Genomic DNA, 23,056 nt, shown 5'->3' on the forward strand with positions numbered 1-23,056 from the left:
ACCCCCACCAATAGAGTCATTGAGTCAGAGTTCAAGGCCAGAAGGGGCCACCAGATCATCAAGCCTGACCTGTAATCCCCAGGCCATCACCACCAGCCTAACTGGATGTGCTCCACTCTCTCCTTCCCCTCTAGCTTGGGTCTCCCTCCCTCCCCACACATACGCACACCACAACACGGTGCTTAACTAACCAAGAACCAGTTCATAACTGACACCAAGTCCCAACCCCTTGTGCAGGACTGCCAGAAGCCTGTATTTGCCAAGCATCTTCCTTTTACAAGGAACCACCCCAGAAATGCAACTTGGAAGGGGCCAATCAGGTCCCACTTAGTCCATCAGGATTGGTCCCAACAAGATGTCATCTAGGAATTTGTCCTTAGTCTAGTTTTAGGTGTCTTCAGGGCTGGGGTTTCCCCCACTTCCCCTGGGAGATTGTTCTGCAGATCTCACCTCTGCGTGGTCCTCTCCATAGGGAAGTCTACAACTAGCCTGCTGCCATACCTCGCTTGAGAGCTACCTCCAGCTCCACCAACACTCCTCCAGTCCACCCCACAGCTCATGTTAGCTGCTTTTGCCAGAGAGCTGCCTCAGGGAGGGATCAGAAGAGACGTTCTTGAGGGAGAAGAGTTTCGGGGAGCCTCAAAAGGGTTTTTAGGTTACCTGGTATTTTGCATGGCCCTTCTAAATTTGATGAGGTCTCTTGCACCCATTGTAACAGCAGAGTTCCAGCCCTTGCCAAAGGCCCTGAGCAGCAGTCAGGAGAGGAGGATTTTGACTAGGACCAGGCATGGCAGAGATGTAGGAACCTGTATGCGGTTTCGAATGGCGCAGGCTGCGCCTATGAACTCCACAGCAGTCACAGCCCGGGGGGGGGGAGGGGGGCTCTGCTCCCATCAGCTGCAACTCCATCTACAGAAAGTTCCATACATTATAAAAAGCCGTTGCCAAAAACTTAATTTCCCAACCAAAAAAAAAACCAAAACAACCCAGTAAGTTTGTAAAGGAACCATGCAGCTGACCTCTGGCAATGAAATCATTAAGCACTTGAAAGCCAAAGAACATGGAGATATGTTTAAAAGGTTTGAATAGCACGATTTTAGTCCAAAGAAACAAAACCCAGCTGTTCTGGGAATTCTATAAAGTACAGTCACCAACCTTAACAGTGTCCCCAACCACTATCTACTTCTCAACTATGGACCACAGACCATCACCACGCTGCAGAAAACAGCCACTACACTGCCAACCCCCATGCTGGCAGTATGAGACATTACCCCCATTACCCTACACATGATCTATCCAATATCCTGTCGTCATCCACCACAAAGAGCTCTGCCCCAGTCACCCTCCTAAAAAGACCCAAGGCGCCCCAACAATCCAGATCCAAGCCACCGCCAACTTTCCCTACATTCATCATGGACATACAGGCCACCATCCCTTGATACAGAGGGCTAGACCATCAACAGAAGTCTGTACTACTGTAATGCGAGCACTCAACAGAGAAGACAGCTAACAGTGGGTAGGTGGCCAGGGGAGGGTAACGGAAGGTGAAGGGGACAGTTTGCGTTATTTCCAGACTCGAGCATTTAGGGTTTCATTCTAAACCTCTGACTTTCCTACTTCTGATTATTTTAACCTTAACTTAGGCCTACCCAGAATGGCGCGGTTTCCACCCACCCCAAAGCACCACGACTTTCAGATCCTCTTGGATAGCAAGGACTGACGTACAGCCTGAACCACGGTCTGTTGGAAAGCACGCAAAACTTTGCCTCTGTCCCTTTTGAAGAGTGGATCTCAAAGCATCCCACAGGCACTGATCTGACCTCCTGGGGTGGGGGCAGTATTCCTTACACTTCACAGGGCATGGGACTGTCCTGCTGAGGTCAATGGTGCTGCCTACGGTCAGTGCTGGAAGGTGGTGCTTTTAAAGCACTACAGCCCTGAATGCTGTCCTGGCTGAGAGGCAGAGATCCACAACTTCCAAACAGGTGTGCCCTTAAAGGGTCAGAAACCCCTGAAATCTCCCCTACCTGGGGAGGGGATAGCCAGAGAGAAGCCATGGCCGAGCAGTTGCTTTCAGTCCCAGCCACTGCTGCAGGGCAGGGAGCTGCAGGCTGGGCTGGAGGCATACTTTAGAAGCACAGGCAGCAGCCTTGGCTGGGGGTGTGTGTAGCTGGCCTAGTGTCCTTGGCAGCCTCCTATATGTCTGACCATTAAATGCTGGTGCTGGTTCTGAGGACTCAGCGCCTCTGAAAATCAGATCACAAGCAAGGTCAAGAATCCAGGAGTCCAGAGTCCCAAACCCTAGATCCCCATTTACAGTACCAATACCACCATGGCCCCAGAGAGAGAATCTTATGCAATGCAGGTTCCGTAAAACAGCTCACACCCCATTTATTATTTAAAATATTTTGTTACAAAAGGAAAAAAAAACATACAATGCAGTATAAAAGATTGACAACGTCATCAAGTTTATTACACAATTTCCAACCTATCAGAAAGAGACAAAAATCAAATCACCGAGAACTGGGGGAGGGGAATTGGGGAGTTGCTTTTTATTTTATTTTTTATCATCCCCCCCTCCCCCCACTATTCTGAAATAAACTAAAAATTTGTGTCATTACGTAAAAAAACAGAACACTCTCCTGTCAAAGGGTTTTCTGGTATTTTACACTTTTTTTTTTTTAATGTCACCTCACTTTAAGTTTCTGTTTTTTGTCATTTTCTTTTAAAAAAAGACATCCAGAGCTGGCCTTTGCTCACTGATCACAGTTCTTATGGAGGTGTCACTTCACTTCACCAGCCTCCAGGCAGGCTGTGCACTCTCGGTCCCTGCCACCCTCTCTGATGTGCCCAGCTGGAGCGCGAGACCTCTGCTGGGGGGGATGGTGCCCAGGTTTTGCCCAGCTGTGTCCACAACTTGCCAGGAGGGCCACACTGAATGTCATGAAATGCAGCAGGTGGTCGCTGACCTCAGTCTTACATAAAGGTGCAGGCTCTGGAGACTACAGGTCCCAACATGCAATGTGTTATAGCTTGAGCTAAGTGACTGGAGAATTGCATGCTGGGATGTGTAGTCTCCACAGGCTGCTGCTCAGATGCCATTGTGGTGCGACACATGCAGGCTGCTCTCTGGCCACCTGTACCCTACAGCATCCTTTGCTCGAGGGAACATGGCTCCTTCCACACCACCTATCCCACCAGCCTTCGAGAATCACCAGCTGAAGGCTGTGGTGGAAATGGTGGTTATGTTTCCCCCGGCCCTTCAGGCATCGCACTGTTGGACACAATCAGCCCCATGTGCTGGAAGAGGCACCAAGGTGCCTTAGCTAGATGCAGACCAACTCTCAGCCACCCCAAACCCTTTGCTCACCATCACGCACCGTAGAGCAATAGCAAGCAGCGGTGCTGTCTAAAGAAACCCCCCACGCAGCACTCAAATGGGAGCTCCCATTCCTAGAGTGTTTATGAAGGGGCAGGATTCCCTAGCAGAGATCTCCATCCCTGGAATCAATGCACCTCCCACCACCCAAAAAGGCTAAGCAACTCACAAGGTTATCAGTGGTTGGGCTCATCCAGCCAGCCCCCAGCCCACCCCATCTCCATCCACCGATATCACAACACTCAAGTCTCTGCCCATGCCGCTTCCTCTAAAACAAGGAAGGCAGCCTCTCTGGGAGGAGGCTGGCTCTGGAGAAACAGGTGGCTGGGGCTTGTGGTAGGGGAAAATGTGAACTGGAACAGTTATTGCATGAGATCAGCATGGCGAGCCAGAGGTGTTGAGTCCAGCCGAGAGTGGCCACCTCTGTTCCGGACAAGCACCCTAGAGGAGCCAGGGCAGAACGCAGAGGACTCAGAGGCGCCTACAGGAACGGCAACAGGGAGCAGAAAGACGTGATGGGAAGCAGCAGCCAGCCTGCTCTCCATGAGGCAGGGGAAAGAAGAAATGCTGTTATCTAAGCTGAGTATAATGGGCCAGACAAGCCAGACCTAGAACTGGTTGGGAGAAGGGATCACACTCCTCAGGAGAGCTCCCCAACACAGGACGAGAAGACAGTGCACCATGGGAGGGCATGGATACTGGCCCCAGTGAGCCAAGCAGGCCAGGCGGCAGACACCACGCAGGGATATCTGCGTCCCCACCTCCAACCCTCCCCAGCACACACGAGGGTGATGGATTCCCTTCCAGCTGTCCCCGGAAGGGCCACGGAGAGGAAGGAGCTCACAAGCTTCCATGGAAAAGCACCATTTCTCTTTGGGTCCGAGTATCCGTGGACTGGAGCACTCCCTGCTCCCCGATGCTATCCCTCCCTAACTCCACGTCTTCCAGCATTTCCCCAGGAAGCAGCAGCAGCGAGTGTGGGTCCCGAGGCCACCATGTGCCAGCTGGAGTCCCGCAGGTGACGTGGCTTTCCCTGGGTGCCTGGAAGGAGCTGGGGGCAGTGGGGAGGAGAGGGGTGGAGCGGCCTCCGTCCTTCAGTCCTGATCGAGGTGAGGAGATACAAGTCCATTAAAAACACTTACTGCCAACCAAACTCCTGGAAGGGACAGAACAAGACAACAGGTCACACAGTCTCCCTGCTGCGCTGACCAGGCACTGATTTGCCGCTGATGCCAACTGCTCAGCAAGGGTCTGCCTGGGGCCCAGTCAGCCTCCCCCACTGGAGGCAAAGGCCCCCCCACGGACCTGCCTTTTAACATTTGTCTTCGTGCAAGTTTGGTGTTGACAGGATCAAGGTGCAGCATCCACGGCCTTGGAGAGGGAAGTCCTCCACCCCCAGGGCAGGCTCCACCAGGTGAGGTGCCTTGTCCCGAGACAGGCACTCCACCTCCCCAGCCCATTCTGGCCTCGGCTGAACAGCTGGGAATGCCAAGGAGGCCAATTCACGTCTAACAGATCGTGGGCTCTCCAGCGAGGACTCTTGTGCACTAGGAACCCGACTGAGATCAGCCAAACCTGCACAGGTCAAATCGCCAGAAGGTCATGACCAACCCAGGCTGGATTGGAACCAGTGACCTAGAGGGCAGTCATTTCACCTGGAATATTTAATGTACATTCTGGAATAAATCCTGCAAACCACACGGGTTCTGCTGAGAGGGGACTTGCCCCAGGCAGTTCTCTACACCAAAGGACGTGCTAACAAGACCAGGTTACACTGGGCAATTCTAGAATGTCTTTCAGCCAAGGATCTGAGCGCTTCACAAGGGTAATGGGTTAAGCCACAAGTACGTGGCAGGTAGACAAATACTACGGCCACTGGAGAGGGGCAGGGGGGACTGAGGCACAGAAAAGGGAAGTAACTTGCCAGAGTTCACTGTTAATCAGTGGCAAAGAAAGCTTGGCTCCATTCCCAATACCCCCTTTCTTTGCTTTAACTACCAGGCCCCCATCATGCCTGGACAATACTCACACTGGAAACATTTTGGTGTGGGGGATGAATGTTTAAAAGTATAAGGCAATCGTGGGTTTGAAACCCAGGGCTCCCCTGGAGACCAATGTTTTGATCTGGGTAAGAAACTCTCAGCAGCTGATCCAGTTGCAGTGGGGGGCCTCTCGGTTTTACCCTAGTACAAATCAGTAGTGTGTCGGGGTGCGGCAGTGCTCAGAGGAGAAGGCACTCCAGCAGTAGGCAGATCATTTAAGAGGCACCAGCCTATTGCCAAATAAAATCCTCACAGCTGCACAAAGAACGCAGAGCACTCCCCCCGCAACAGACTAAGGAACCCGCCATCCTATGTCTCACCCAGAGGCAGCCCAACCAATGCACTGTGTCCCGCAGAGAGAACTTTCCCACACAGCAGGAACGAGACCAAAACACCGTGGTTCTCGAGAGGATACTGGAGGCTGGTCTGTGGTTCTAATGCTGCCCACCTCAGTACGGCTAGAGGTAGGGGAGGCAGCAGAAATCCTGACATTATCCCAGCTGCCCAGGCAGGATTGGGAGAGCTCCCATGGGATGTTATGTTTGCAGGGTTGATCCTTTGTAATTTCTGAGTCAGCTTGTTCCTTAGTGGTGGCCTCTCTCAGAGGAGAGCAGGGGCAGCATATGGGTCACGCTGCTGGGCTTTAGTCAAGACCTTCAAAGGCAATTCTAGTGGGTAGCTGTTTTTAATTCTTTAGGACTAAGTGCTGTACAAAAGCCCCGACAGAAAGCAGGAGAGGCTGTACATCTGGGTAGACACAGGGGAAACTGTGCAGTGCCCTCTATTCCCCGCACCCACCAAGTGATTCTGAAATAGTGGACTGAAAGGAGCTCATGGTCTGAAACTGGAAGCCCTGACCCATCAGCCCTAAGTTAAAAGGTTGCATGGCCCTCTCCAGTAGAGTTATAATAGAACCAGAGGGTTAGAAGGGACCGCAAGGGTCATCTAGTTCTTGTCTGACCCCCTGCCAAGATGCAGATTTGTTGTGTCTAAGCCATCCAAGACAGCCTCTTTCGAAAACCTCCAGTGAAGGAGCTTCCACAACCTCCCTAGACAGTCTGTTCCATTGCCCTACGGTTCTCAGAATTAGGAAGCAGATTTAATCTAAATCTGTAGTGCCATAGCTTGAACCCATTGCCTCTTGTCCTGCCCTCTGTAGCAAGAGGGAACAACTTTTCTTCTTTTTTTTATGGCAGCCTTTCAAGTATTTGAAGACCACTGTCATGTCCCCCCACTACTGGGGGGAGGGGGGACACACACATGCTATTGACACTTCCATCCTAAAAATCCAAGAAGCCACTTCTCCCCAGCCAAGCCACCCAAAACAGCAGAGCTCAATGTCCCGTGGCTCTGCAGATGGTTAACAGGGAGGGAGGATATTGCAGGGTGCTGTAATCAGCCAGTGAGGGACTCTGGCAGGCTAACCCCAGAAGGGAATTCCATAGCTGGAGGATACCTGACCAAGGAAAGCCCTGTCCTCACACTGCCCGCACTGAACCTAGAAACGAGGACAGAGTGCAAAGGGCAAGGAGCTCGCTCTCTGCTGTTCAGTGCGGGCAATGTGGGTTCACAGCCTACTACAGTTCAATCATGTGAAGACACAGGAAGGAGAGGAACGGAGCTGGAAATGACTCTGCTGATGCACATGAATAAGTAGCAGCACCAAGCTGGTTGCAGTTTCAGCGGAAAACCACCAATGAGGGACTTCAGTGCTGGTTATTCAGCAGCCATCAGAGGAGATATGGGAACATTCCCTTCTCTTCTCCCCTGGGGCTTTCCCTCTTGGAACACACGCTGCAGGCAATGAAAGATCATTTGTTGCTTGAGATCCAGAAGGCGGCCACTGTGTAGTTATGACACTAACTGGAGGGGCTGCCATGTTAGCCATGGAGAGTCAACTGCTAAAAGCCAGGGGAAATAGACTATGTAATGTCCAGTCTGCACCCCCAGGAGTTTGCCACGTCCCTCTAGGGGAAGGTGTGCCCCATTGGCAGCAGGTAGATGGCCCTGCGGAACAAGGGGGATAGAAGGAGCAGGGCCTCGGGCCAGCTCACCTTTCTCAGTGGTGCCGGTCCCTTTCTCTGTCCCTGTCCCGATGTCTCTCATGCTCCCGGTTCCTTTCTTGGAAATAGTCCTCGTGCCGATCCTCATTATGGAGTGGGTCCCGGTGCCTCCTGCTGCTCTCGCGGGACCGACTGGGCGACCTCTCCCGAGACCGGTGTCTTTTTCTGGAAGACAAGGCCAGGCGCTAAGTGTCTCCCAGGCCGTGCTCCCCTCCAGATCTTCAGACAAAGGGGCTGCTGCCTTCCACTCAGGTCTCCCCAAAGGGTAGTGAGCTGTGCCCCTCCCCAATCTCCACCAGAGGCCCAAGATGAGAACAAGGAGTTCTCCCCTCCTGCTCTGGTTGGCAAGGATTTACCTGGAGGAGCTGCTGCTGGCACCCATGCTGTAGGACTTGGCTTCGATCCCATGAAGACAATCCTTGAGGGAGGAGATGAGGACACGGCACCGCTCGTCGTTGGCTACGCGGGACTGTTTGATAACAGCGATGGCCGTGAGCAGGGTCTCTATGGCATCACTGTAATCCCCTGCAGGAGATGAGGAAAGGGGTGAGGAAAGGGACTGGGCAGGGAATGGAGGACGGCAGGTGGCAGGGGGCTGCTGTTACCTGCGCTGGCTCCGGACACCGCTTTGGAAATGGCACTGCTGGAAATCGCTCGGTTCCTGTTCATAATCTCCTCAAACTCGGCTTCGCTCACGGGGGGAGGCAGTGGGCCTAGCTCTCGACTGCACAGAACAGAGCACACGCCTATCAGCTGGGCATGGAGAGACAGCTCCCACCCGCTGGAACTGACTCAAAAGGCGCTGAGGGTCAATGCCCACCTGGCAGAGCTTCCCAGGGGCAACCACCTGGCACCCCATAGCAACACCTTTTGCCCTCTTGGGACTCAGTAGGCCAGATCTGGCTGACACACGGTTATGACGGTGCTGCTGTCTCCTGCCCCCACAATTCCAGCCCATCCTTTCCAAGTCCAGCAGAGGCTAGAGTTGCTCTCACCTGCTGTGGTTATATGCTGCAGAGGCCTTGTAGGTGTCCAGCGGCGGGGCCAGCGTTGCATTTGGCGGGGGGAAGAAGGCAGGGTTAAGGTGCAGGGCAGGAGGGACTGCCCCTGGAGGTGGCACGGCCAGGTGGGGGGGCAGTCGAGGAGGAGGGGGCATTAGATGCTGGTAGTGGATTCCTGGCGGGGGAGGTGGCACTCCAAAGCTGGAGGAGAGAGGTGGCGGGGGAGGCATCGGGGGAGGGGGAAGGGCCATGAGGGGCATGGCAGCAGGGGGGCGGTTAAAGAAAGGCAGCACGGAAGGGGGCTTCTCCACACGAGGGGGCGGCACGGCATTCTCTGTCGGCGTGGCTCGGCCATCCATCGAATCCCAGGAGTCCCGGGAGTGAGCCCTCGGCGGCACCCCTGTTAGCCAGCAAAGAAGAGGAACGGCCTGTGAGCACAGGGGTGACTTTATCCATAGGAAAGCCACCTGAAGGGAGTTAGCTGGTGCGGCAGCCCCCACAAGCCCAGGGAAGGGGGAAGAAGGCAGGGCATGGAATGACCCAGTGACCGAGGGAGGGACATATCGTCCCCTCGACCCTGCACCAGCCCCTACCACACCTCCCCGCCTCGAGATTGGGGCACCTGTCTCCCACAGCCACACGCCTGATTTCAGAGGAGCCTGAGGTACCAAGAGAAAGATCCAGCCAGCCAAACGTAGCCTCCACTTCCACGGGCCTCAGCCAGGGCATGATTGCTCTCCACCAAGACATCAGGAAAGCTTCCAAGGCAGCGCCCCGGTGGTGAACACAGGGGATGGAAGATGCAATGCAAATTGATTACCCGGGCAGAAGCCAAAAGCCTTGACAAATTGCAAGAGGCCGCAGCGGAGCACTGCATGAGTGAGAGCTTGCCTGTTTGTTGGTTAATACAATTGGTTTGGGCCTGCACAGCGGCAGAGACTGAAATCCTGCCAATACTTTAAGTGACCGTGACCCACAGAGTCTGCAATCCCCTAGGGGAGTGGATCTGGAAAGGGTTAACGGGATTATAAGGTGAACAAACTTAGAGGGACACAGCTTGGATCCAAAACTCTCATGGCTACCAAGTACTGGAGAGCAAGTAACCAGATGCGGACCATGAGGGAGTCTGAGTCTGAGTCTGAGGAGGTTAAATCAGCAGCAGACATGCAGATGTTGCTCATCTGCAGCTGTGGGGACAGACAGGACCTGAGGCTATGTCTGAAGAGCTTTGGGAACAAGCCAAGGGAGATTACTACTACAAGAAAACTTTCCCTTCTCTAGCCCCTTTCAGCCCAGAATCAAAGGGCTGGAGACACACTGAGGCCTTGCCTGCCCTGGTGAGCGGTCCTGTAACAGCCACTGATGCAAACCCCCTAGTGTACATGGTAAACTGCTATGAGCTGGCCCAGTTTCATTCAGGTAGAAGCTCCATTCATACCAGGCGTTGGTCAGCTCCATCAGGGTGAGCACAGCTACACCAATGGCTATAGCCAGGGCAATTCCCCAGTGCAGACAAAGCCAATAGCCTCACAACAGCCCTGTGAGGTAAGGGACAGAACAGAGGAACCTCTCACCTGCCACTGAAATGCAGCCATCTCCATGGCAGAAGGTGGCAGTGGTCTGACAGAGCAGAACACTCCTTTTTGACAATTCAGGGTGGGCAATGGAAAATTTGGTGTTCCACTGCAACTGCCTGGGGCGTGTGAAGACTACAGGACAGTCACTCAGTTGGAATTTGTCCAGAGCACTAGGGGGCAGTAATTCTCCTCTTACGAAACGTGCCATGGGATTGACTATGACCACAGGTGGCCAGTTTCATCATGTGTGTCCCTGGAAAGATGGCACCTCCAGCTGCACAGCGCCCCCTAGCCGGGGCGGGGCTGGGACACTGGGCCAGGCCATCAGACTGAGGAAAAAGGCCATTGTACAAGGCCCATGGTGAGGCCCCAGCTGGAGTACTGCGTCCAGTGTTGGGCACCTTACCTCCGCAGGGATGTACAAATTCTGGAGAAGGTCCAGAGAAGAGCTACTAATAGATATGGAGGGTCTTAGCTATGATGATAGGCTGAAGAGCTTAAGCCCATTCAGTTTGGAGAGGAGGAGGAGGAGGAGGAGGCTACGAGGGATCTTCGCAGTCTATGAGCACCTAAAATGGGATCATAAAGACTCGGGTCAGGATCTGGTCAGACTTGGCAGCAACAGGAAAAACACGCAGAGACTCCTGGGAATTCAGCCCCCACCCCAGGGTTTTGGTTGGTTCAGGCCGCTGAAGCTCTGCTCAGGATCTCTAGGGCCCAATGGGAGTCTCCCCTTCCTCATGCACCCTGCGCCCCGCCCTGGTGGCGGGCCTGTCCCACTTACGTTTCCGAGCCTGTGCCTCGAACTGCGACAGGTTCTGCCGGGTGGCCAGTCTCACCTCCACCTTATCCCCATTGAGGATCTTGCCAGGCAGCAGCTCCAGGAGCTTGTGGACTGAGTTCTCAGAGGCAACTACCACCTCTGCATACCTGGGGGGAGCCAGAGAAAAGCAGATGATGGCAGACCAGTACCACATCACATCAAGGGACCAAGCCTGCCCTCCTCCCCCCGACCACAATCTGTGGGGACAACCCAATGGGCAACCATGGATGCTTCAATCTACACCTCTCCCCATGGCCCAGGCAGCATAGAAAACAGCAATCCTCACCTCTCGCTATGGACGTCCATCTGCAGCTGAACCTAACCCACCACTGCAGGATAACCGGCATTCCTACGTGCCTCCCATCAGCTCCCCATCACCTCTTCACTACCTCATCCTCTGTGCTTCAACACACTAGCTCCATTCACACAAGCACCTTTCAAGCCTCCACACAGCTCCACAAGAAGGCCTCTTGACACCCTGCCCAAGGGGAACAGGAAGGACGATCACGGTGACAAACCCATAGGAGAAAAGGTCCAGGGTCTCCCCCAACAGTGTTCACTCTTTGGACTGGCCCACCGCCGGAAGACCCTGGGAATTCTCCCTCTGCGGACTGGCCCCATGCCAGAAGGCCTTGGGTCCCCCCCAGAGCTCTCACCCTTTGGATTGGCCATTGGCTCGGTTCTCAGCGAATTTCAGCTCCACCACATCGTAGACCCCCACTGAGCGAATAATCTGGATCAGCTGCTGGTCAGTTGTCCACTGAGTGAGAACAGGTAGAAAAGGACAGGGTTAGCAGCTGAGGCCCTATGGCAGGATCTCTGGGCCACACACTCTTGTTCCAGGACTAGCATTATCGATCATTCACCACCACCAAGGCTCGCCCTGCTCAATCTCCCCCTAGGATCTTTAGCATAGGCTCTGGTTTCTGACGCCACAAATGCTTTCAGTGGGAAGGCGATACAGCCCAGCCTAGTAACCCTAGTGTCTGGGAGCCACCAATCCCCAGGGAGGCAGCTGTAAATGACAGTCGTAAGATCTGGCGAAAGGCACCATGGAGAGCTGTGGTGATTGAAGGGCTCTGTCTACAGAGTTTGAGCAGCAGGGTAAGATTCCCCCACGAGCCACTCCAACTAACAGGCCTGGAGCAAAAAGGATCACAGGGGTTGTGGGGCAGAGCTCTGTCTCCAGGCCCATTCAGTCCTTGGCTTCTCTCAGGGACTACCAACAAAGGGGACAATTAGTCCCAACTGTGTCAGTGGCTTGTGTAGTGGGGACATCTGTTCTTCAGAGAGCCACCACCTCATGTCATATAAGCCAGCCCACAGCCACAAGAGCACATAAGCTGGCGCAGAGCCATCATTCTCCCACTGCACTAGCTCCGATGCTGGAAAGGCTCTATATCCCAGTCCCATGCAGACCGCACCATGAGATCTCCATTGGCCACAGGTGGTCCAGGTCTCTGTTCTACCACACCTCACTAACTGTTTGATAGCACAGCCCTTGCAAGCCCAGGATGGGGCACTGGTTCAGTATTGACACAAAGGGAAGAGAGCCCCCTACACCACATCCCTTTCTGTAGAACATGGGTTTCCTTAGAGGACCCCTATCCACGTACAGACCAACCTTGATTTCACTTCACTTGACAGTTACGATTGCAGCCCAGACTGCAATCACTGAAGACATCGCATCTGTCCCCAGTAAGTGGAGGACAGTCATTACTAGGCCACGTGCTTCCAGCAGGCATCAGTGACCCGACTCACCCAGGAGAAGCTGCCCACATACACGGCAGCCCGTTTGTTGCGCAGGCCACTGTAGGTATACAGAATGGCAGGCGATTTGCTGTTTGGCTTGGGGGATTGCTCCTGGCGGATCTCGGTCGGTGCCTCTGAGCTGCTGGTGCGGCTTTCGGGTGGCTGCGAGCTTGCTGCTAGCACGTCGTCGTACAGATCCATCTGGTCAGCATTACTGAATTCGGAGTCCTAGGACACACAAGAGATCAGTGAGCATTTCTGTGACAAGCCCACAGGGCTGGTTTACCAGCTCGGCAACAATCAATCACTAGCCAGTCACGTCAAGGGAGAGGTTCCAGCAGGCTAGAGGTTTGTCCTGTCCAGTGCTTCTGATCTGCTGGGAGACAGCCCGTGCACCCAAGAGATTAAACGCCAAGGACAAAACAATCCTGAGAAGGAATCATTCTCTCCTGCCCAGACCGAGTTTCACTAGAACACCCACTCTCAGAAGCCAAAGGGAAGGAATGCTACTGGGCTGAGGTACCATGTAACAGGGACACTCCTGGTTCTTCAGCCTCTCTGTGTCTTCCACATCCTAAATCTGAATGATTATCTTGGGTATAACATTTTTCCTGCCTGGTTCAGACTCTAAGTGGCCTTGGGAAGGACTCGTTTCTCTACGTGTCTGCAAAGCTCCTGCCATAAATTTCAGACAACAAAGGAGTTCAATGACAGAGAGGACTTTTCTCATTGCCACCAACTCTCCCTCAGAACCTCAAATCCAGATTAGTTCTCACTAGCCCCACCTCCTCTGCCATGGAACAGAGACCACGATTCGGCCAACACAGTAGGCACGGTGGAATGTGGCTCACTCTCCTGTAGCTGTGTGGGCTCTGCGGCCTCATGGGAGCAGCTTGTGTGTCAGTGTGCAGATGTGACTCATTTGGGGGTCACAAAAAGGACAACAGTTTAGGACAGGAAGTGAAGAACGCTGCATCCAAATGAAACTATGGGGAGAACTTCCAAACGCAGAACGGAATCTGGCTAGGGCTACTCTTCTGATCACAAGTGGCCAGGGCCTCCGTTTTACATCTGATCCCAGGGGCACTGATTCAGCACTCAGAGGAAAGAGCACTGCCTACTGCAGCATCTGGGCTTTCCTCTGCAGTCTCCTGGCCAGGCTTAACTTAGGAGACTTGAACCCAAGGTGGCATGAGGCTTTTGAGGAAGCAGTGCAATTAAGTGGGGGGCAATTTCCTCCTACTGCTCTTATTAGACTGTAAGCATTAGAGCCCTTAGCTTATCATTTTATCCCAGTTACTGTTACAACAAATGCTACGGTCCTTTCAAAACTCTTATAAAGCTATTTGCTTTACTGACACCCCGCAGCAGCAAGTGCCACAGGTTAATTATGCATTAGCAGCCATTTCATATGCTTGAAGTTAATTATCTTAATTCATCAAGTGCACTCTTGTTCTTGCACTGAGACAATATAAGCAGGAGTGTACATCCAGGATAGGCCAGAGACATGAGATCAGGCGGACAATTCCTTCAAGAAAGAGAGCCATTTTAAAGCTATTACACACATCTAAGGGCCTGCTCCTGCTCCTAATGAAATCAAGGATAAAACAGCCAATGAGTTCAGTTGGGCGGGATCTGACTTGATGCATCATTTCCAGGCTACAGTTCCTGGAAGTCCAGGAAGGTACATGCCTTAGTCCAGGGGATGGAATAGATGATCCCTAGTGCCTGGACCAGTCCAGCTCTCCAAGGAGGGGTGACCATCCTCCTGCCTTGGAACACTAACCCCACATTCCTATAGAAAGAAGTCTCCACAGTGGGACCTTTTTGGATACTTGGTCTAAAACTGGTCTAAAAATGCCCTCTTTCAATCTCCTTCCATTAGTCCTAGCTAGACCTTCCACCACTAATTCATCTTCAGATCCATGGCTCCTTGCAAACGGTTCTGACTCCCCATAGTCATCACTTAGCCAAGGTTCAAACATTTTTTAATCTTTCCTCACAAGTCAATCTCCCCAGCTCCTGGGCGTTTCTCCTGCCCTTTTCTGAACTCCTCCTCCCCCAACATATTGCCAGTTTTTCTATAACAAAGTGCCTAGAACTGAACTTTGTAGCTGGCATCCCACCACTGGAGTTGTACAGAGATTGTCTCCCTGCTTTGTAATGGGCTGTGCCTGTAAATGCCGTGCTGCAACCACTGCTGGAATACTGTGTCCAGTTCTGGTGCTCACAGTTCAAGAGGAAGTTGATAAATTGGAGATGCTTCAGAGAAGAGCCACGAGAGTGATTAAAGGATTAGAAAACATGCCTTACAGTGACAGACTCAAGGAGCTCAATCTGCTTAGTTTAACAAAGAGAAGGTTAAGGGATGACTTGATCACAGTCTATAAGCATCTACATCAAGAATGACGACTGGCAAGTAATCGAGGTTCACCCCTAGAAAGGGCTTTGAATGCAATCCACTGATTGGATCATCAGTACCCACACTATTAACCAGGTAATCCTGTGGCACGCAATGAGAATGGTGATCCATTCCTGCCGCAAACCGCTTTGGCAAGTTCCACATTTGATAAGAAGAGTAGTGACACAAGGAACAAATATTTAATAATGGGCTCTTCAGTCTAGCAGAGAAAGGCAGAACGTGATCCACTGCCTGGAAGCTGAATCTAAGACTAGAAATAAGCCATAGATTTTTAACAGAGTAATTAACCATTGGAACAATTTACCAAGGATCATGGTGGATTCTCCATCACTGAAAATTTTTAAATCAAGATTGGATGTTTTCTGAAAGATCAGCTCTAGGAATTATTTTGGGGAAGTTCTCTGGCCTGTGTTGTACACCTGGTCAGACTAGATCACCACAATGGTCCTTTCTGGACTTCAAATCTCTGAATCAACAGCCAGAACCCCACATTTGCTACAATTCTTCAGTTGTGGAATCCACCACAGAACGTGTTTTCTCCCCAGCTGACACAGAAATCCCCTTCCTTTGCATTTATCCATGTCCAGCTGCCTTTTACACTGCCAGTGTCTCCCCATCCTTGTCAAAACACCTGCCCTCCAACCAGTCAATCATTAGCATACTTCCTAAAGTGAGGACTCAAGTCCCTTTTCTTTTTGGCTACTGTTGTGATAACAGGAGGAGGATTGCAGCTAGCATCCCAAAGCAGAGCCTATCTTATAAAGCCAGCCTCTTCCTTTCTTTATCTTTCAGTCACATAGGGGGAGATATTCGTAGGTACAGATGGTGTTGGTTGCCTAACATCAGCAGAAAATGGGAATTAGATGCCCGCCTTTGAAAACCTCCCCCATGGGTTTTCCTCTTTAGTTTCTGCCTACAATATGTTGCTCTTTTCTATTAACCCCCTCTCCAATTTAATTTAATTTAACCAGGTGCTACTGTGTGCCACGCAAACCCCAGTTAATGGAATGCTAAGATGGTCTGGTTGCGCTTTCAACATCTGCCAGGAGACCAGAGCCAGGCCAAACTTGGTATTTCTAAGGTAAAAAGCAATCAGAACACTCTGACTTTATAAAGCAACACCAAAGAGCAGGGGCTCAATGAAAGAAAACACCTCTGCAGATCAAACATCCTAAGGTCATCCCTGTGCCACTGCTCACCTCTCTCACAACACAATCCAAGCACAGGGCTGCAGGCTGCTTCTCAAATGCAGCATCTGGCAGGCAATTCTCTTCTACAACCTCAGACACACAGGTGTAGCATTTTGTCATTTGTTTTCATTGCCATCAAAGTCCAATGTATCATTACTGAGTTAGATCTACCTATGTTGTATGCAGTGCTGTTATAGTCATGTTGGTCCCGGGATATTAGAGAGAGAAAGTGGGGGAGGTACTATCTTTTATTGGCCCAGCTTCTGTTGGTGAGAGAGAGAAGATTTCGAGCTTGAACAGAGCCCTTCTTCGGGGCTGGGAAACGTAATCAGTGTCACAGATAAATACAAGGTAGAGCAGATTGTTAAGCATAAGTAGTTAACATGTATTTCAAGGGACTATTCAAGGTGAAGTGGCTTGTTAACATCCTGCCAGTAACAGGGAGGAAAGGAAAGGAAAGGAAAGGGCTGGGGGGGGGGGAGCTGGGGTGCAGATAGTGGGTTACAGATTGTTGTAATAAGCCATAGTAAGTCCAGTGTTTCTATTGAGCCCATGATTTTCAGTATCTAGCAAAGTTATACATTTAAGCTCCCAGGCTCATCTTTTGAAGGCGTTGTGCAGTTTTCCTTTCAGGATGAGGACTCATATTTTGATCATCAGGGTAGTCCCTACATAGGGCATACATTTTTGGGTGAGAAAAAAACAGCATCAGCACTTTCATGGGTAATTGAAGAAGTTTCTTAGCCACAAAACTGAACAGTCCTAGATCTACCTTCAATTTTTGCTCTAGGCTAGATTTCATTATGAAATATTTATGAGATATATATAGATATATAAATATATTACTCTAGGCTATATTTAACCTGGGGTATATGTGGAGTTCCACTTAATGTATATTTTTCATACTTATGACTTGCCTGGAATCCTAAAGTACTAAGACAGATTTCAGAGTAACAGCCGTGAAAAGGAGTACTTGTGGCACCTTAGAGACTAACCAATTTATTTGAGCATAAGCTCTAAGAGTATTTCTCAGTACTATAAACAGATACCTTATTTATATTGCAGTAGTGCCTAATAGTTCCAGGCCTGGACCAGGACCCCATTGTGCAAGGCACAGTGCATATACAGAACAAAAAGACAGTCCCTGCCTCCAAAGATCTGACAATCAAAGTAAGGAGTTGAGGCAGCTATGGCAATTTCCTGGAATAGCCTTGTGTAAAAGTTCATGTATTATTGTGCGCCCAGGGGGGTGATGTGACAGATAAGAGACCTGGGCGTTTACAAGACTATACTGAAAATGTGCCAGACGCATATGGACTTTGGGGACAATAAGTGTGAAGTCGATTTCCTGGGGAATCCTTAGGGAGAGGTTAATGCAAATTCTCCACCTCCAGTTATGCAAAACCCCAGCCTTTTGAAGCTCCATCCTGAACAGATTTCAGAGTGGTAGTTTGTGTTAGTCTGTATCAGCAAAAACAACAAGGAGTCCTTGTGGCATCTTAGAGACTAACACATTTATTTGGGCATAAGCTTTCGTGGGCTAAAACCCACTTCACCAGATGCATGGAGTGGAAAATACAGTAGCAGGTATATATACACAGTACATGAAAAGATGGGCGTTTTAAGGTGCCACAAGGATTCCTCGTTGTTTTTACCCTGAACAGAGGGTCAGTGTCTGCTGATTACCCATTACAGCAGGCCAAGATCAAAGGGCCGAGCTGTATAAAGAAACAGCTGATCTGCCAGCACCCAGTTCTGGATTTTTAAGGACTAAAATCTATCAGAGCCCTGGGTGGGAGTTGGGGGTGCCCTCTGGTAAGCTTCTGAGCAGTCATGTAAGGTTTTCTTATTGTTTTAATAGGTTTTCTCTGTAATACTTTTTAAGAATAAATGTAGAAGGAGCTGCATGGTAACTTATAACTGCTGGCTATACACCGGCCACAGGACTTCAGAGAGACAGCAGAGCACAGGCGCTGTTCTTCTTAGGCAGTCTGGCTTGCTGTGGATATCACAGTGCAAGGCGGGGCACTCTGCAAATTAAACTGGGTGCCCCACAAAGGGGAAATACAGATACAGTTGCCCTGACCCTTTGACATGTGTCTCTAAGGTTGCAGCAAAGAGCAGTAAGATACACTGCATTCCGTACAAAAGGAAGTACCAAGATTGCAAGGTTAGACAATGTGAAGTTGGGAAATGCCAGTTAAGGTTCTACACAAGCCCTTCTCAAAAGCAAGAGCTATTTCCAAGCCAAATTTCCATTTTCGGCCCCCAGCTATTTCAGTTGCAGAGGTGATTAAAAAGGTTACAAGAATTTTAACAGGGAAAATATTTTTGTACTCATTCTCAAAAACTGCTCAGCTGTTTCTGTTTAAACTCCTCCTCCACCCCCAACAAAGTCACCTTTGTACACAGACCAAGCCTGAAAGGTGAGTTTCAGAAAGTTACAAGTGCATAAGAATAGAGGGTTGGAATGGAAACCATTCTGAAGCCTTAATTATGCTATTTGCTGCTGCTCCAGCTATAAATAATCAAAGATCTTCCCAAGGTTTGTTCATTTTTCCATCTCACCCCAATATTGTCTTTGCCATGAAGAGAACTGGCTTTTCAGGGCCTTTCCCCACATTGCCATGCACTGGCTGTAAAAGACTACCTTTGTCACCTCATTCAGTAAGACAAAGAGAGCACTTTACAGCCCATCCCCACCTGGAAAGTATGGCAACAATGTTCTGCAGCTAAGATCTCCCTGCTGCAACTCAAATCCGCAACCGTGTCTATTTGAACCTTGCAAGGACTGAGCCCTTGACTAATCGTATATTGATTAAGTGGTGCATTTTTAGATTTAATTACAATCTTGTGCTCTGGAATTATTTTGTGAACAAATAGCTGCAGTAGAATTTTTACTTTGTCACAGGATGTAAAACTAATCACAGGAATCAGGAGTAGGGGTGTCCTGCCACAGAATTGAGCTCCACCATGCAGCAGGATACAGAAGGCCCAACTCACTAGCCACTATTAGGGCTTGTCTACACTTACATTTTATAGCACTCTAATTTGCTGGCTCAGGGGTGTGAAAAATCAGTGATTGTGCTGCAAATTTGAGTGCTTTAAAGCGCTAGTGTGGACAGGCTCCGAGTGCTGGGAGAGCGCACACTCACACTTCAAAGTGAAGTGCTTTGAAGTTTCTAGTGTAGACATAACCTTAGAGACAGAAGGTGAACGAGGTAATGTCTTCTAGTGGCGAACACTTGTCTCTTTCACCAACAGAAGTCAGTCCAATAAAAGACATTATCTCACCCACCTTATCTCTCAAGATCTGTGGACCAAAACAACCACAACACTGCAAACTACCCACAATCACGCCACAGCCTCCTTCTCTTAGCACTGTTGCTTTCTAGGTTTCTTCCTCCTACTGAAAATGAAATTCCATGGCCTTGGTTATGCAGGTGGTTAGACTAGATGGATCATAATGATCACTTCTAGACTTAAAAACTACAGCTATTCATGTATGTGGGAGATGTTTTATCCGTGAATGTTTTTATCATGCGGTTTACTTCCAGAGAACCACTGAAGATGTTGAGTAAGACCATGTCCAATACAGATTTTATTACCATTCTTGGTTTCTGCTTTTCCAGCCACTTCTGAAGCCACGTGAAAATACTCAGAGCCAACCCAAACCTGGATAATTACTGTGGCACAGTAAGTGCTTTAAAGTTAAAACAACAGAAAGCCAACAAATGAGAGGGGCTTGATTTTTTTTCTTTATAATTCCATGATGCTTACACTGCTCATATCTCTGCTATCCTTCAAGATGTTTACAGACTTTTATTTTAGTTAGGAACTGATAGACCTTCCAAACAGTAATTGCCAGGGTCACTCTTTCTCCCTTTTCTGAAGATTGGTAGCATATCTCCTTCCCCAGGGCTTTTCAAAATAATCGCCAATGACTCAAGAAATTTGTTAGTCATTTTCCATTACTCTAGAATGCCTGTAATCCTGATAGACTAATTTGCATACGTTCATATTTTCCAAGTTCTCTCATACCTACTCTTTAACAATAGCTACTCAGTTCTCATACTACTCAACTGTCCAAAGCTACTTTCTTGATTTTGCTTGTTAAAGGTTAACTGCAAGGAAAATAAATTAAGTATATTTCTGCACTGAACTGTTTCAATGGCCACATCCCAGAATGTAATTCTGACCTATCATTATAGCATGGGATCCAGTGAGACTTGGATAACCATGCTGTACTCTAGGATGCTTTCAGTCAATCAGAAAGTCCCAAGCGGATTCCAAAAAAAGGTAAATGGTTATTTTAAAGTTAAAACTGCTTTCAGTGGGGGATGAAGCCAGGCTATATTGGGGGTCATGCAGCACAGAAATACCATAATTTTTATGCAGTTCTTTTAAAGGTAAGATTTCAGAAAGGCGTTCAAGATATCACCCATTTAGAACCATCCTCAATTTCATCCTCATTTAATGCATCTACTTCCAATCAAGCACTACTATTTCTCTCAGGATACCTGTAAAAGTCTCTCACATTTCCCTTAACACCCATGTCATGGTTAACATTCTTTTTTGCCAGTGTTAACTTTTCCCTCACGGCTCAACTTCTGGTATAGTCTCATTTGGTAACCTTCCACCTTTTCAGAACAGGAGTTTATTGCCTTCAAATTTCTGTTCAACCCCTCATGAGACCACACTGCAAGTCTCTTGTTCTTTGCATTTTGCTCCTGAAAAGTAATCAAGATTGATTGCAGTTTCCTGTCTAAAAATCTCTAACCTTCTTCCATGATCTCAGACTTAGCACTTCCATAGAATTTTCATCTTCAAGGAGCTGAACTTGCTTCCATTATACCCACCTGTCCAGATTTTTTAACTCACCAAAATTTGCTTCCATGAAATCTAATACATTTGGAGCACTGCATTCATGTTCCTTACTACATAAGCTACCTTATTATTCACACATTCACAATAATTTTCTTCTTGTAAATCCAGGATAGATTTTCAGTTCCTGGTATCATCAGGATAATTTCTTTGTAATTTAGGCACCTCTCTGATAATACCCAGTTATTCAAGCAGCTTCAATTCCTTAAGAGCTCAGCATCCTGAAGTCCTGAGTATCCTAAATCAGATTGTGTTCATGTGTCTATAGTCGCAGAGAGATCTCTAGTAGTTGCCCCATCTAGCTCTCTTCTGGTTTCATTTCCTGTCTCTTACCCTCATGTTTTGCAGAAGAGGATGGCTAAATTCCCAATCTGTTGTATCCATCTCTTCTCCAACAACACAGATCTCCCTGTCTTAAAGGACATTTCAGTCCAATAGGTACTGCCCACTTCTTTCTCCCTATTGCCCACAGATTGTAATCAAACAACCACTCGCTCCAGCTGAAAAAAAACATCCCAGCAGATTCCAGTCATGGACCCAGATAATGACTTAACAACACTCCCCCTCTTTGCAGGCTTCCCATGCTCTGTGGGGATTTTCAGAGCCACCCTTCAGCACCATAATGCTCCTTTGCTGGCACACAAGCCCCATCACGTGCCTTTACCAGACGGGTAGGAACCAGATTCCACCTGTGGTCCCTTGCAGCCTACTTCACAGCCTCCGAGTCTCAGGAGTTTAATATCCTCCGCAAGGGGGGGGGGGGGGGGCTCACCTTCTCCAAATAGCCCCCCCCAACTCCACGAGACTTCCCAGCAACTCTCTGCAAATCCCCGCCGTGATGGGGGGTGGGGCTTTCACTCGCCGCTCACCTGGTTGAACTCTTCGTCGGCGTAGATATCGATCAGATCCACCCCCTCGGACATATTTCCAGCCGCGGCGGGAGCCAGAGCCCGGGGGCACAGGAAGGAAGGAGGTGCGGTGCACTGCGGGGAGAGGCGGCTCAGTAACACGGGCCGGCCATGTGCGCCCGGCCTGAGTCTACACCCCCTCCCTCCGGACCTACCCGCCCCGGCTCCCCCTCGCCCGCTTAGATCTACCGCCCTCCCCACGATCGCCCCGCCAGCTTCACCCAACCCCCCCGGGAGAGCGGGGGCCCGTCCAGCGCTCCCACCGCCTCAGGGCCCGGCCGACCGCCCCCCCGCCCCGCGGCCCCGATCCCCCCCCGCGCCGGCCCCACTGCGTCGAGTCACCGGGGGGGGGCCCCGCCGCCCCGTTACCGCGCAGGGGCCCAGCGTCCCGAGCAGGCCCGAAGCGCGCGAACCGCTCACCGCCACAGCCAGCGCCGTCACGCCACGCCCCTTCCGCCGCAGGACACGCCCCTTCCGCCCCCGCCCGCCGGGACCGGGGGTACCATAGAGAGGCCGGAGTAGAGCGGCTGGGCCCAGGGAGCGGGATGGCGGCGGCAGCGGTGATGGGGCTTCGGGTGAGCGGGGCGAGTTTCTGCGGGGGAGGGGCAGAGCCTGGGGCACAACCCCCGCCCCGGGTGGGCGCCCTGCGGGGTGTCGGGCTGGGGGCGGGTCACTACGAGGCAGCCCCGCCCCCGCCCCAGCCTGGGCCCCGGCTCCCCTCACGCGCCCGCTCTCTCGGCAGCTCCTGTCTCTCTCCGGACGGGCTCTCCGCGGCCCCCGCCCGAGCTCGCTCCCCGCCCGGCGCGGCTGTCGGGGCGGCTCCCCGGCCGACTCGCGGAAGGACCTGCTGGAGATCCCCTTGCCCCCCTGGCAGGAGCGCCCCAGCGAGCCGCTGCCGGCCAAGAGAGCCCGGCTCCTGTACGAGAGCAGGAAGCGAGGCATGCTGGAGAACTGCCTGCTGCTCAGGTAAGGGGGGGGGGCCCGCGCGGGGATGCCCGGATCGGGGTCTCCCTCT

At 50.8% G+C, this 23,056-nt stretch overlaps 1 protein-coding gene across 4 annotated transcripts; it reads right to left on the reverse strand.

Annotated features, from left to right (window-relative positions):
* Nucleotides 1–2,446: 2,446 nt before the first annotated feature.
* Nucleotides 2,447–23,007, reverse strand: CPSF7 (cleavage and polyadenylation specific factor 7). Of its 4 annotated transcripts, none has more exons than XM_048852632.2 (10): nt 22,462–23,007; nt 22,003–22,116; nt 12,647–12,865; nt 11,542–11,645; nt 10,847–10,992; nt 8,480–8,885; nt 8,090–8,208; nt 7,841–8,009; nt 7,476–7,649; nt 2,447–4,479 (listed from the first exon to the last, which is right to left on the reverse strand). In XM_048852632.2, exons 1-9 carry the CDS (start codon nt 22,981–22,983, stop codon nt 7,481–7,483), a joined length of 1,968 nt encoding a protein of 655 aa, XP_048708589.2. In that variant the 5' UTR covers nt 22,984–23,007; the 3' UTR covers nt 2,447–4,479; nt 7,476–7,480. The 4 variants fall into 4 exon arrangements, with proteins under 4 accessions (XP_048708589.2, XP_048708590.2, XP_048708586.1 ...); XM_048852633.2 differs by having other exon boundaries at nt 2,447–4,535; XM_048852629.2 differs by having other exon boundaries at nt 2,447–4,535; nt 22,411–22,475.
* Between the last annotated feature and the right edge of the window lie 49 nt (nt 23,008–23,056).

The sequence above is a fragment of the Caretta caretta genome, chromosome 6 (genome assembly GCF_965140235.1).
Source record: "Caretta caretta isolate rCarCar2 chromosome 6, rCarCar1.hap1, whole genome shotgun sequence".
NCBI lineage: Eukaryota > Metazoa > Chordata > Testudines > Cheloniidae > Caretta > Caretta caretta.